The sequence below is a fragment of the Hemiscyllium ocellatum genome, chromosome 17 (assembly GCF_020745735.1).
Source record: "Hemiscyllium ocellatum isolate sHemOce1 chromosome 17, sHemOce1.pat.X.cur, whole genome shotgun sequence".
Lineage (NCBI taxonomy): Eukaryota > Metazoa > Chordata > Chondrichthyes > Orectolobiformes > Hemiscylliidae > Hemiscyllium > Hemiscyllium ocellatum.
Window position 1 is genome coordinate 53,718,494 of NC_083417.1, and position 16,144 is coordinate 53,734,637.

Here is a 16,144-nt window from a genome sequence, read left to right on the forward strand (position 1 = left end):
TAAAGAACTTTAAGATTCTGTTGTAGCTCACCAGTCTGCATGAATTTCTTCAGAAGACCTCTTGGTGTGTAATCGTCTAAAGCTTCCTGAGAGATTGCTCTGACAGTCTTCGCTTTCTTCAGTCCAAGAGAATTCTTTCCAGTTGTTTGTTTTTTTGATGATTGCGCAGCCACCTTTTTCTAAAATATGAATTTCCTTATTAATGAGAATAGAACTTAGAGCTTCCCTCGACATTTCTCTCAGGTTCAGCAACATGACTATTCCCATAAATTGGCCCCAAGAATTCAAACACAACCTTACATATACACATTCATGTGGCATAGGACAGAGTTAAACAAAAATCATGCTGGAATTAGTCACTGGGATCAACAAAAGTCATCTATACTTTGCTCACTCTTAAACTTTTTCATTTACAGGATGCAAGTGTCTCTGGCTCAATTAGCACTTTTTGTCCAGTCCAGTTTGCCCTACACAATGTGAAAATGAACACCAGACTGTGTCACCTAAGCAATCTGAAACATGGCTATTCAGGAAAAAAACTTTCATAATGTCAGGATCACCCCAAAAGCCTTTTAGGGACAATGAACTAATAGTGAAATCTGGTTGCTATTGTCAAGCAGGTTTGTAGTATCAACATAGGCTCTAATGTAATGAAGGGTACATCAGGTTCCATGTGAACGATTGTGGCAGGGGACTCTCTAGTCAGAGGCACAGACAGACGTTTCTGGTGCCAGCAGTGAAAAATCAGAATGGTGTGTTGCCAGGATCAAGGATGTCTCAGAAAGGGTGCAGAATGTTCTCAAAGGGAAGAGCCACCAGCAGGAGGTCATTGTACATGTTGGAACTAACGACACAGGAAGGGAAAAGGATGAGATTATGATGGGAGAATACAGAAAGTTGGGCAGGAATTTTAAAAAAAAGAGGTCATCAAGGGTAATATTATCTGGATTACTCCCAGTCCTACAAGCTAGTGAGTGTAGAGCAGATGAATGTGTGGCTGAGGAGCTGGTGCAGTGGAGAAGGATTCACATTTTTGGATTATTGGAATCTCTTTTGAGGTAGAAGTGACCTGTACAGGGATGGATTGCACCTGAATTGGAGCGAAACTAATATACTGACAGGAAGCTTTGACAGAGCTGCTCAGGGGAATTTAAACTAGTAAGGTGGTTGGGGAGGGGGGTGTCGGGCAGGGGGATAGGACCCAGGGAGATACTGAGGAAAGAGATCAAACTGAGACTGGTGCAGTTGGGAAAGAGAGTGAGTCAAACAGTCAGGGCAGGAAGGAACAAAGCACAGAACAAGGTTGGACTGATAAAGTAAACTATATTTACTTCAATGCAAAAGGTCTAACAGGGGAAGCAGATGAACTTAAGGCATGGTTAGGAACATGGACTGGGATAACATAACAATTACAGAAACATGGCTCAGGGATGGACAGGACTGGCAGCTTAATGTTCCAGGATTCAAAGCTACAGGAAGGTTAGAAAAGGGATCAAGAGGGGAGGGTGAGTTGCATTTTTGATAAGGGGGAGCATTACAGCCGTACTTTGGGAGGATATTCCTGGAAATACATCCAGGGAATGGGTGGAACTGAGAAATAAAAAAGGGAAGATCATCTTATTGGGATTATTTTATGGACTCCCTAATAGTCAGCAGGAAATTGAGAAACATATTCGTAAGGAGATTTCAGCTATCTGTAAGAATAATAGGGTGGTTATGGTAGGGGATTTTAACTTCCCAAACATAAACTGGGATTGCCATAGTGTTAAGGGTTTAGATGGAGAGGAATTTGTTAAGCGTGCACAAGAAAATGTTCTGATTCAGTATGTGGATGTTCCTACTAGAGAAGGTGCAAAACTTGACCTACTCTTGGGGAAATAAGGCAGGACAGATCCCTGAGGTATCAGTGGGGGAGCAGTTTGGGGCCAGCAACCATAATTCTATTAGCTTTAAAATAGTGATTGAAAAGTATAGACCAGATCTACCAGTTGAAGTTGTAAATTGAAGGAAGGCTCATTTTGATGGTATTAGGCAAGGACTTTTAAAAGCTGACTGGGGGCAAATGTTCACAGGTAAAGGGACAGCTGGAAAATGGGAAGCCTTCAGAAATGAGATAATGAGAGTCCAGAAACAGTATATTCCTGTGCGGGTTACAGGAAAAACTGGTATGTATAGGGAATGCTGGATGACTAAAGAAATTGAGTGTTTTCTTTAGACAAACAAGGAAGCATATGTCAGGTAGACCAGAGAGATCAAATGAATCCTTAGAAGAGTATAAAGGCAGTAGTGGTATACTTAAAAGGAAAATCAGGAGGGCAAAAAGGGGACATGAGACAGCTTTGGCAAATAGGGTTATGGAGAATCCAATGAGTTTTTATAAATACATTAGGGACAAAAGGTAACGAGGGAGAGAATAGAGTCCCTCAAGGATCAGCAAGGCAGCCTATGTGTGGAGCCTCGGAAGATGGAGGAAATACTAAACGAGTATTTTGCATCGGTGTTTACGTGGAGAAGGACATGGAAGATACAGAATGTGGGGAAATAGATGATGACATCTTGAAAAATGTCCATATTACAGAGGTGGTGGTGCTGGATGTCTTGAAATGTGATCTGTGGGAATCTAGGGAAGTGATTGCTGGGGCTCTTACTGAGATATTTGTATCATCTATAGTCTCAGGTGAGATGCTGGAAGACTAGAAATTGGCTAACATAGTGCCACTATTTAAAAAAGGTGGTAAGGACAAGCCAGGGGACTATAGACCAGTGAGTGTGACATCAGTGGTGGGAAATCCTGAAGGACAGGATTTACATGTATTTGGAAAGGCAAGGGCTGATTAGGAATAGTCAGTATGGTTGTGTGAGTGGGACATAATGTCTCACGAACTTGACTGAGCTTTTTGAAGAAGTAACAAAGAGGATTGATGAGGGCAGAGTGGTGGACATGATCTTTCTGGACTTCAGTAAGACGATCGACAAGGTTCTCCATGGGACACTGGTTAGCAAGGTTAGATCTCATGGAATACAGGGAGAACTAGCCATTTGGTACAGAACTGACTCGAAGGTAGAAGACAGTGGGTGGTGGTGGAGGGTTGCTTTTCAAACAGGAGGCCTGTGGCCAATGGGGTGCCACAAGGATCGATGCTGGGTCCACTACTTTCTGTCATTTATATAAATGATTTGGATGCGAACATAGAAGGTATAGTTAGTAAATTTGCAGATGACGCCAAAATTGGAGGCGTAGTGGACAGCAAAGAAGATTACCTCAGTATACAACGAAATCTTGATCAATTGGGCCACTGGGCAGAGGAGTGGCAGATGGAGTTTAATTTAGATAAATACAAGGTGCTGCATTTTGGAAAACCAAATCAGAGCAGGAATTATACATTTAATGGTAAGGTCCTAGGGGGTGCTGTTGAACAAAGAGACCTCAAAGTGCAGGTTCATAGCTCATTGAGAGTAGAGTCACAGGTAGATAGGATACAGAAGGCCGCGTTTGATATGTTTTCTTTTACTGGTCAGAGTATTGAGTATAGGAGTTGGGAGGTCATGTTATGTCTGTGCAGGGCTTTGGTCAGGCCACTTTTGGAATATTCCTTGCAATTCTGATCTCCTTCCTATTGGAAGGGTGTTGTGAAATTGGAAAGAGTTCAGAAAAGATTTACAAGGATGTTGCCAGGGTTGGAGGTTTTGAGCGATAGGGAGTGGCCAAATCGGTTGGAAGTGTTTACCCTGGAACTTCGGAGGTTGAGGGGTGACCTTACTGAGGTTTATAAAATCAGGAGGGACATGGATAGGATAAATAGGCAAAGTCACAGAGTTATAGAGATATACAGCATGAAAACAGACCCTTCAGTCCAACGCATCCATACTGACCACATATCTTAACCTAATCTAGTCCCATTTGCCAGCACTTGGCCCATATCCCTCTAAACCCTTCCTATTCATATATCCATCCAGATGATTTTCAAATGCTGTAACTGTACCATCCTCCACCATTTCCTTTTCCCTTTGGTGTGGGATTCCAGAACTAGAGGGCATAGGTTTAGGGTGAGAGGGGAAAGATATAAAAAAAGACTAAAGGGGCAAATTTTCATGCAGAGGGTGGTGTGTGTATGAAATGAGCTGCCAGAGAAAGTGGTGGAGACTGCTAAAATTGCAGCATTTAAAAGGCATCTTGTTAGGTATATGAATAGAAAGGGTTTAGAGGGATATGGGCCAAATTATGGCAAATGGGATTAGATTAGGTTAGGATATATGGTCAGCATGGACGGATTGGACCGAAGGATCTGTTTCCATGCTGTACATCTCTATGACTCTATGACTAAGTCTTCCAAGAATTTTTTTTTAAATATACTGTATATCTTTGCTTAAATTTGAAATTCAGGCACTTTACTTCTGTCTGGGCAGATGTTTGATTAGCAAAGAGTTAACTGTTGGATTGTGTTCTAATTTTTTGTAATCCATTCGTGGGGTGTGGGAGTCACTGCCACGTTCAGTATTTATCGTCCATTCCAAACTAACCCTGGGCGTGATGTTGGTGAGCTGCTTTCTTGGGATATAGGTTCACCCACCCTGCTCTGAGGGAGGGAGTACAGAATTTTGACACAGTCAATGGAGAAAGAACAGGATATGGTTCCGTCAGAATGATGCACGATTTGGAGGGTAACTGGCAGGTGGTACTGTTCCCACATATCTGCTGCCTTTGTCTTTTTAGATGGCAGTAGTTGTGTGTTTGGAAGCTTAGGTTTGAAGGAGCCTCAAATAACTTGCTGCAGTTCATTTGTATACATTGATGTTATTGTGCACCAGTGCTTATGGGAGTGAATGTTGACAGTGGCAGATAGAATGCCAACCAAGCTATGGATGTATTGCTATGGATGGTGTAGAGCTTCTTGAGTGTTGACGGAACTGCATTTATTCAGCTCAGTACAGATTGATGCATCACCATGTAAATGGTGGATAAACATTGGGGCAACAGGAGGCAAGTTGTTCACTGAAGAGTTCCTAGGCTCTTCCTGCTTTTGTTGCCATAGCATCAATTGGTTGGTCCAATTCACTTTCCAGTCAATGGTAATCCCCAGCATTTTGACAGTAAGAATTCAGAGATCGTAATGGCATTGAACATATATAACCCATCATACCTGCACCAGCTCTATAAATGAGCATCATTAACTAGTACCAATTTCGTGGTTTGTCCCAAAACTGTTGTACACTATTTCTATACAAATAATCATTCAACGTCCTCTTGAATGTCTTAATTGAACCTGCCTCTATCACATTTCCAGATAGAGTATTTCAGACACTAACTACTCACTGAGATAAAAAATAGATTTTTCCACATCATCCTTGCTTTTTCAGGACATGTCTTTGAAGTTGTATGAATATTACTTTCCACTTATCAATCCAGGCCTTGAAGTTGCCTTTGTCTTGATGCATGTGGATACAGACTCTTTCAGCATCTACAGAATTGTGAATAGCCAAACATTCTGCAACCATCAGTTAACATTTCCAGTCTTACCTGCTGATGGAGGCAAAGTCATTGATTAAGGAGCAGAAGTTGTTTGTACCCTAAGATGCTACCCCTGATGACCCTGAGGACAGTGTTACCAACTGAAATGGTCAGAAGAAATGCCCGCGACCTAACAGAATGAGGGCTTAGGTGATGGATATATTAATTAATGGTAAATTCGGCGTAAGATTATTGTATAAAATGAGCAGCAAGGAAACAGTGGAGTGTGAGTTTTAAGAACGGAGGTTGAAAATTGCTATGAAGTTGTAGACATGTACTGTACCTTTAAGGGAGCTGAAATTTCCATGCTGAAAGATTTAAAATTGTAACATTTGGTTGACACATATAGTTGCAACTGAGTTGCCATGGTACAAAGCAAATTCAATTTCAGCCAATCAGTTTAAATTATGCCCCAGATACCAAAATCCAATCAAATTTGAATTTTACTGTTGGGATGACATCAAACCAATGAAATGATCTGGGGTATAAAATTGGATCTTTTGAACAATTAGAGGGCGAACTGCAAAGAGCTGCCAAGCACCAATGTAACAGCCAGCAGAATAGCTCTCTGAAAGGTACCTGTCCATAAGAAATTTGTGCAGCAGAACATTGAAATCAACTGAGAGAAATCTACAGAGAAAGTTCGACGTCCAAAAATAATAACTGGGTTTGACATTGATTTTGCCATTAGTTTAAGAGGGAATTTATTGGACCAGTATTGTAGTCGGGGAGGGAATAGAAATAGCTTTAAGAGAAAGGAGTCATAAATAGTTGTTGTTTAATGTTCTCTGTTGGACTTAAAATATAAAATAGCTAATTTTTTTCTTTTAATAGTGGGATAGTTTTTTGCCTCTCGAAATTTAACAGATTATGGCGCAAGGTGAGCTTTTCTGTGTGGCAGAGTGGTTTACCCAGTGTTGTAACATTAACTAAAGTAAAGCTTTCATTACAAGTGTGGACTTGAATTCCGTTTAAATACCTTATTTTCTCATGTACAACACTTGCAGTGACGTAGTTGGGAAATTATAGTTTGCATTGATTAGGTTGAATTTAAATAAAGGGTGGCATAACAAATAGCAATTTCATTTTCTTTGAAGCAAGACAGTTGTATAAACAAAAGATAAAGAATTACAACAATTCAAAATAATTACATGGAAATCAGAAAAGTTTAAAATAATCAGGTATATCCAAAGAATGTACAGTTTAGCATTAAGTGACAATAAAATGTCAATCAATGCAAATTTACCCCACAGACTTCGGGATGTGGAAAAATGCAGATTGACTGAGCAGAGGTTGATATCCAGGTTCGGCACCCATGAGGATGGCCTCAGCCGGAACCTTGGGTTCATGTCACACTACAGGTGACCCCACGACATAATATACTCTCTCACATATACACACACACACTTTTACATATTCTCTCACACGCTTTCTCGCAGACACGCACACATAAACCTCCCACACACTCACCCATGCGCACACCCTCTCACAGGCTCGTACTTAATCACACTCATGCGCGTGCACACACACACACACACACTCTCTCTCTCTCTCTCAAGCACATACACACACATATTAGTCTATGGGATGAATTTGCATTTGCAGAATTGTAATTGCAGATATTTTGTTCAAAAAGCACAATTTGTGACGATCAATCCATGTGACATGTTATAAATCCCTACTTTAGGAATAGAACCAGTACAGCTCAAGTTTAGGATACACACAGATTCTAACCTCACACCTTTAATGCATTATCTGAGCTGAGGTGTCACTTTTTTTTATATAAAACCTGTATTCTTTTGTTATAAATTTGGAGTCTTATGATCCTGCTCCACAGCTACTTGATGTAGGGGCCGCACTCCGAAGCTAGTACTTCCAAATAATCCTGCTGGACTATAACCTGGTGTTATGTGATCTTTCACTAAATTCTGATTGTAATTGGATTACCAAAAGGAACAATTTAGGATCCAAACTGTCTGCATTTTTGGTCAACTGTACAATAAATTGTGATGAAAAATCATCAACTGTTTGTCTCCACAGCTACTCTACAACCTGCTGAAATTTTCCAGTTTCATTTTGTTATAGTTTATTGCCGAACCTGGCTATCAACCTCTGCTCAGTCAATCTGCATTTTTCCACATCCCGAAGTCTGTGGGGTAAATTTGCATTGATTGACATTTTATTGTCATTTAATGCTAAACTGTACATTCTTTGGATATACCTGATTATTTTAAACTTTTCTGATTTCCATGTAATTATTTTGAATTGTTGTAATTCTTTATCTTTTGTTTATACAACTGTCTTGCTTCAAAGAAAATGAAATTGCTATTTGTTTTTTTTTTTTAGATTAGATTAGATTTACAGTGTGGAAACAGGCCCTTCGGCCCAACAAGTCCACACCGACCCGCCGAAGCGTAACCCACCCATACCCCTACATTACCCCTTACCTAACACTACGGGCAATTTAGCTTGGCCAATTCACCTGACCCGCACATCTTTGGACTGTGGGAGGAAACCGGAGCACCCGGAGGAAACCCACGCAGACACGGGGAGAATGTGCAAACTCCACACAGTCAGTCGCCTGAGTCGGGAATTGAACCCGGGTCTACAGGCGCTGTGAGGCAGCAGTGCTAACCACTGTGCCACCGTGCCACCCTTTATTTAAATTCAACCTAATCAATGCAAACTATAATGTTCAACATGAGCAATATTTTGCTCTTGTTAATTATAGTTTAGAGTGTACACATTAGTTCTTTGCTGTAACTGTGAACATGTATTGATGGCCCATTGATTGTGTTATGAATGCAAGTCCATTGCTTTAATGAATATATCCAGATGACATCTTGGATACTAAGCCAGAGAGGTATAACAATAACTTTTGAAGACAATCTAGTATACAGTTCTAGAGGTTTGCAGAAGACAAAAGAAATAGAGAGAAGAAATAGGTCAGAACTTGCACCAACTTGTGTCCAAGCTGCTTCAGAAAGTAAAGTATGTGATTCAAGCTATTGATTGATTGTTAGGTAATGCTTTATTACTCAATAAATTCTCTTAATCTGGTGCACCAAAACTACTGTAGGGCTCTTGTGGTACAGCGGTAGTGTTCCCCTCTGGGCAAGAGTTAGTGTCAAGGCCCAAATTCAAATCCTACCTGCTGCAATCTTTAAACAGATTGATTAGAAAATACACTAAAACTACCATTTGTCAACTTGTTGCCTAGACAAGAACTCAAAAATGCAATGAATTACAGAACCCGAAAGGCTGAAGCCAATTTTTTCATGTAAGATTCCACAAATAGTTATGAAATAAATGATCAGATAACCTGTTTTAATATTACATGCTAAGGGATAAATAGATATCAGAAGTATGCTTTTGGGATTTTTTATTTGACCCAGCAAATGAAACATTGGTTTATTGAAGCATTACTTTGGACAGTACTAAAGTAGCAGCCTAATTTATTTTCTCAAATTTCTAGACTGGGAATTTCACACTCAATTTCCTGACTCAGAGAGGAGTGTTCTATCTCTGGGCCAAGGATAACAACTTATAATAAAAGTTTGGCAGTGATAAAGGATCAATGCAGTAGGTTTCATTAGATAACAGAATACAATTTCTGTTTTGTTTTTCTTGAGTTGTGCTCACTTAAGTGAGGGATTGCAAAGTCTTTATCCGAAACCTGTACACAAAATTCTAACCCATTTTCAAGGTATTCACTCATCTTGATGTAGGGTATAGTAATGGAACAGGATGAACCAGAAATTTCTGGAAAAACTCAGCAAGTTAGGCAGCATCTGTGGAGAGAAAGCAGAATTAACACTTCCGGCTCAGAACTGATTTAAGCTAGGAAAAGGATCATTAGCTGCCATTTCTGCCACCTCAAGCAGAATGCCACCACCAAACATATACTCCCCTCCCTTCCCTTGTCAGCATTCTGCAGGGACCATTTCCTCCAGGACATCTTGATCCACTCCTCCATTCCCAATGCTTATCCACACCACCACGGCACCTTTCCATACAATCCCAGAAGGTAAAACACCTGCTCGTTTATTCGCCCGCCTCACTACCCAAGGCCTCAGACACACTTTCCAGGTGAAGCAGATATTTACCTGCACTTCACTCAATCCAATCTATTGTATTCGCTGCTCACAATGTAGCCTCCTCAACACTGGGGAGACGAACGCAAACTGGACAACTGTTTTGCAGACACCTACACTTTGTCCGGAAAAATAAACGTGAGCTTCCTGTTGCATGCCACATCAACACAACACTGTGTTGCCTACCCAGCATCACTGTCTTGGGCTTGATGCAGTGCTCCAGAGAAGCTCAGTTCAAGCTGGAAGAACAGAATCTCATTTTCATAGAATTGTAAAGCACCTACAATGCGAAAAGAGATATTCAACCCTTCATGTCTGCAACAACTTTCTAAGTAGCATTCCAATCGGACCCTCAACCTGTCCCTGTAACCCACATTTATGCTGGCTAATCTACTTAGCCTGCAGATCCCTGGACACAATCGGCACACTAGCATGGCCAATCCACCTAACACATACATCTTTGAACAGTGAGAGGAAACCGGAATGTTTGGAGGAAATACATACAGACATAACGGGTCAGGCACCCAAGGCTGGAATCAAATCCAGGTCCCTGGCACTGTGAACCACAATGCTGTCACTAACCACTCAGCTACTGTGCCACACGCACATTTTCCACTTGGAGACCCCACAGCCTACAGTACTCAATCGAGTTCAATACTTTTAGGGCCTGAGCACCTTCTCCCACAACCTTAAGCCAACCCCCATACACCAGACCTTGCCATCACATGAGCCGCTACCACGAACACCACATTGTCAGCCACTAATGGACCCCATTAGTTAATTCCTAGTTATCAATTCTCTTACGCTGACCTTTTCTCATTCATCTGACTGCATAACTGTATTTCTCTCTGTCTCGGGACTCCATCTCCCCTATCACATATTCCTCCCCCACCTTTCCTCCAACCCATCTTCAGCATATATGCCAACACTTTCCCAGCTAAAATCAGTTCTGAAGAAGGGTCAGTGAACTGAAATGTTAACTCTGCTTTCTCTCCACAGATGCTGCCAGACCTGCTGAGTTTTTCCAGCAATTTCTATTTTTGTTCTGACTTTCATCATCTTCAATTGCTTGGATCATTTTGTTTAATTAACTCAAATACATTGTTTCTTTTCGATCATAATCATGCTAGCTTGCACTGCTCCCAGAAGACCATATGGTCCATAAATATAATCCATTAAAGTTTTCTACTGGACCACAGACATCTTGAAATAAATATTTTCAAATATTCTCCATACTTCAAAGCCCAATATTTCAAATGTGTCAGTGTAAACTCATGGATATAAAATATAATCCTTCTCTTCACAGTGTCATAGGATCTTATTACAGTTGATTAGGTTGTTGAGGATTTGTTTTAATGCCTCAGTAACACAGGTCTTGTGACCTTCATTTCACAATTAGTTGCAGATCACCTCTGTCAAAAACATGAGTGCTATCAACCTAGCCAAACTACCAGTTTACTACACTGGAGCACCCTGCAACATGATACGACATCATGATATTCTAGTCTCCCTCCTACAGGAAGAATGGTGTGAAACTTAAAGAGTTCAGAAAAGATTTACAAAGATATGACTCTGGATTATGAGCTAGTGAGGGCAGGAATAGGAGGATAGAGCAGATGAATGCATGGCTGAGGAGCTGGTGTATGGGAGAACGATTCACATTTTTGGATCATTGGAATCTCTTTAAGGGTAAAAGTGACTGTACAAGGAGGATGGATTGCACCTAAATTGGAAGGGGACTAATATATTGGCAGGGAAATTTGCTAGAACTGCTTAGGAGGATTTAAACTAGCAAGGGGGGAGGGCCTCAGGGAGATAGTGAGGAAAGAGATCGATCTGAGAACAGAAGTGAGCCAAATAGTCAAGGCAGGCAGGGACAAGGTAGAACTAATAAGTTAAACAGAATTTATTTCAATGCAAGGAGCCTAACAGGGAAGGCAGATGAACTCGGGGCATGGTTAGGAACATGCCATTGGGATATCATAGCAATTACAGAACATGGCTCAGGAATGGGCAGGACTGGCAGCTTAATGTTCCAGGATACAAGTGCTACAGGAAGGATAGAAAGGGAGGCAAGAGAGAAGGGAGGGTGGCATTTTTGATAAGGGATAGCATTACAGCAGTGCTGAGGGAGGATATTCCCGGAAATACATCTAGGGAAGTTATTTGGGTGGTGCTGAAAATGTGTTGCTGGTTAAAGCGCAGCAGGTCAGGCAGCATCCAAGGAACAGGAAATTCGACGTTTCGGGCAAAAGCAATTTCCTGTTCCTTGGATGCTGCCTGACCTGCTGCGCTTTAACCAGCAACACATTTTCAGCTCTGATCTCCAGCATCTGCAGACCTCACTTTTTACTCGAAGTTATTTGGGTGGAACTGAGAAATAAGAAAGGGATGATAGGGATTGTATTATAGACCCCCCAATAGTCAGAGGGAAACTGAGAAACAAACTTATAAGGAGATCTCAGCTAGCTGTTAAAATAATAGGGTAAAATAATAAGTAACTTTCCAAACATCGACTGGGACTGCTGTAGTGTTAAAAAATTCCTCTCCATCTCAACCTTTAAGTGTGTACAAGACAATTTTCTGATTCAGTATGAGAGTGTACCTATTACAGAAGGTGCAAAACTTGACCTACTCTTGGGGAAATAAGGCAGGGCAGGTGACTGAGGTGTCAGTGGGGGAGCAGTTTGGGGCCAGCGATCATAATTCTATTAGATTTATAATAGTGATGGAAAAGGATAGGCTAGATTTAAAAGTTGAAGTTCTAAATTGGAGAAAGGCCAATTTTGACGGTATTAGGCAAGGACTTTCAAAAGCTGATTGGGGGGCAGATGTTCACAGGCAAAGGGATGGTTAGAAAACGGGAAGCCTTCAGAAATGAGATAACGAGAGTCCAGAGACAGTATATTCCTGTGAGGGTGAAAGGAAAGGCTGGTAGGGATGTCAATGCTGGATGACGAAAGAAATTGAGGGTTTGGTTAAGAACAAAAAGGAAGCATATGTCAGGGACGGACAGGCTAGATTGAGTGAATCCTTAGAAGAGTATAAAGAAAGTAGGAGTATACTCAAGAGGGAAATCAGGAGGGCAAAAAGGGGACATGAGATAACTTTGGCAAACAGGATTCAGGAGAATCCAAAGGGTTTTTACAAATATATTAAGGACAAAAGGGTAACTAGGGTGAGAATAGGGCCCCTCAAAGATCGGCAAGGCGGCCTTTGTGGAGCCACAGAAAATGTGGGAGGTACTAAATGAATATTTTGCATCAGTATTTACTGTGGAAAAGGATATGGAAGAAATAGACTGTAAGGAAATAGATGGTGACATCTTGCAAAATGTCCAGATTACAGAGGAGGAAGTGCTGGATCTCTTGAAACAGTTAAAGGTGGGTAAATCCCAGGGACCTGATCAGGTGTACCTGAGAACTCGTTGGGAAGCTACAGAAGTGATTACTGGGCCTCTTGCTGAGATATTTGTATCATCGATAGTCACAGGTGAGGTGCCGGAAGACTGGAGGTTGGCAAACGTGGTGTCACTGTTTAAGAAGGGCGGTAAAGACACGCCAGGGACCTATAGACCAGTGAGCCTGACCTCAGTGGTAGGCAAGTTGTTGGAGGGATTCCTGAGGGACAGGATGTACATGTATTTGGAAAGGCAAGGACTGATTAGGGATAGTCAACATGGTTTTGTGCGTGGGAAATCGTGTCTCACAAACTTGAAGAAGTAACAAAGAAGATTGATGAGGACAGAGCAGTAAATGTGTTCTATATGGACTTCAGTAAGGCTTTCGACAAGGTTCCACGTGGGAGACAGATTAGCAAGGTTAGATCTCATGGAATGCAGGGAGAACTCACCATTTGGATACAGAAGTGACTCAAAGGGTGACACACACAGGGTGGTGGTGGAGGGTTGTTTTTCAGACTGGAGGCCTGTGACCAGTGGAGTGGTGCTGGTGCTGGGTCCTCTACTTTTTGTCATTTACATAAACGATTAGGGTGCGAGCATAACAGGTACAGTTAGTAAGTTCGCAGATGACACCAAAATTGGAGGTGTGGTGGACAGTGAAGAGGGTTACCTCAGTTTACAACAGGATCTGGACCAAGTGGGCCAATGGGCTGAGAACTGGAGTTTAATTCAGATAAATGCAAGGTGCTGCATTTTGGGAAAGCAAATCTTAGCAGGACTTATATACTTAATGATAAGGTCCTAGGGAGTGTTGCTGAACAAAGAGACCTTGGAGTGCAGGTTCACAGCTACTTGAAAGTAAAGTCACAGGTAGATAGAATAGTGAAGGCATTTGGTATGCTTTCCTTTATTGGTCACAGCATTATAATATCATAAGGGGCATGGATAGGATAAGTAGGGTTCAGAAAAGATTTACATGTTGCCAGGGTTGGAGGATTTGAGCTATAGGGAGAGGTTGAACAGGCTGGGGCTGTTTTCCCTGGAGCATCGGAGGCTGAGTGCTGACCTTATAGAGTTTTACAAAATTATGAGGGGCATGGATAGGATAAATAGACAAAGTCTTTTCCCTGGGGTCGGGGAGTCCAGACTAGAGGGCATAGGTTTAGGGTGAGAGGGGAAAGATATAAAAGAGACCCAAGGGATAACTTTTTCATGCAGAGGGTGGTACATGTATGGAATGAGCTGCCAGAGGATGTGGTGGAGGATGGTACAATTGCAACATTTCAGAGGCATTTGGATGAGTATATGAATAGGAAGGGTTTGGAGGGATAGGGCTAGATGCTGGCAGGTGGGACTAGATTGGGTTGGGATATCTGGTCGGCATGGACAGGTTGGACCTAAGGGTCTGTTTCCATGCTGTACATCTGTATGACTATGTTGTCAGGGTTGGAGGGTTTGAGCTATAGGGAGAAGCTGAATAGGCTGGGGCTGTTTTCCCTGGAGTATCAGAGGCTGAGGAGTGACCTTATAGAGTTTTATAAAATCATGAGGTGCATAGATAGGGTAAGTAGACAAGATCCTTTCCCTGGGGTGGGGAGTCCAGAACTAGAGGGCATAGGTTCAGGGGGAGAGGGGAAAAATATAAAAGGGATATGGGGCAACTCTTTCATGCAGAGGGTGGTGTGTGTATGAAATGAGATGCCAGAGGAAGTGGTAGAGACTGAAACAATTACAGCGTTTAAAGGCATCTGGGTGGGTAGATGAATAGGAAGGGTTTAGAGGGATATGGGCCAAGTGCTGGCAAATGGGACTAGATTAATTTAGGGTATATGGTCAGCATGGATGAGTTGGACCGAAGGATCTGTTTCCATGTTGTACATTTCTATGACTCTATATACTGCATGATGAGACACATTACCAAAAATTTTACTTTGTTGTAACTGAATACCTAACTTCTTTACAACAATAGATTAAAACAAAATAATTTTGATTCAGAAACATAAAATGGTCCATTACTCACAGCAGCATCAGTTAGCTGACAACTTCTGACCTTCGCTTTCATTTGACTGCGGAGAACCATAGTTGGAGACTGTTGCACAGAGACGTCAATGAGCTTTTTGGGAGTACTTGTCTTTTTCCGTGACCTACGTCTAAAGAGAAAAATAATTAAGATGTACACAATTAGCAAGGTATGATTTGTGGGTGGCATAACTGACTAACTCTGGGTCAAGTTACAGCTGCATAAGGTATATTTTAAGCCTTGCTGAAACAACCATTTCTCACTGGATTTACAGCATCTATTGTTCTTTTGGTTTTTATTTCTCACTGGAATACATGACGGCTGAGTGTGTACCTTCAATCCTGATTATACCATTGATCAAATTGTCTTCTGAAAAATGACAAGTCAGATCAGTATGGACACACGTTTTTGTATTCAGCAACTCACCGCTGAGTTCAGTACTCGATGGAAAATGACATACAACAAACTAACTTGGATATATATTTTTGGAAGAGGCTCGATACAACTTTACTCAGCAGTAAATTCTGATGCTGCTGCACAAGTGGACTTTTAAAGTTTACAGTGTGGCAATGACAAAAAAAATGGTTTCCCATCAACAATGTTAAATTATCGATATACACAGCAGCCTAGGCTGATGCAATGGCCCAAGTGTTGTCATCTGAGGTAGCACAAAATTTTACATTTACTACTATTAGTTCTTCATCAAATTGTGGAGAGATTAAGGCTCAGAGGTCTCAGAATATCTAATGGCCTGTGTAGCAACATTAACACAAAAGCAGCTCAAGAGAGTAATGCACAATTTACATTGTTAGTTCTGAGTTCACCAGAAAAAGATCAATTTCCTTCAGATTCTTATACCGGTAAACAGCATTGCATTGAATTGTACATAATCGTCAAACATCAGAGACATGGGGAAATCTTAGACACCCTAATTCTGAAACCTGACAAACTCCCAGTGAAAAACATTTAGTTGAACAAACGCTCTCAGACCACAATAGATAAAAATGCTGAAAAGCAGCCCCAGTTCACAGAATTAAGTGTTCGGGAGAGTTTGAAATAGTAGAGCTGAGACCAAAATGTGAATCTGTACAGCAGAATCCTATAGGGTTTCAAAACAA

At 41.3% G+C, this 16,144-nt stretch overlaps 1 protein-coding gene across 1 annotated transcript in view; it reads right to left on the bottom strand.

Moving 5' to 3' along the window:
* Positions 1 to 16,144, bottom strand: part of cenpt (centromere protein T) — a 64,040-nt gene that overhangs the window by 45,164 nt on the left and 2,732 nt on the right. Inside the window, exons 3-4 of the mRNA XM_060837755.1 lie at positions 15,027 to 15,156; positions 32 to 179 (exon numbers count right to left, since the gene is read on the bottom strand). Of these exons, the coding sequence (XP_060693738.1) occupies positions 32 to 179; positions 15,027 to 15,156 (278 nt within the window). The remainder of the gene's footprint in view (positions 1 to 31; positions 180 to 15,026; positions 15,157 to 16,144) is intronic.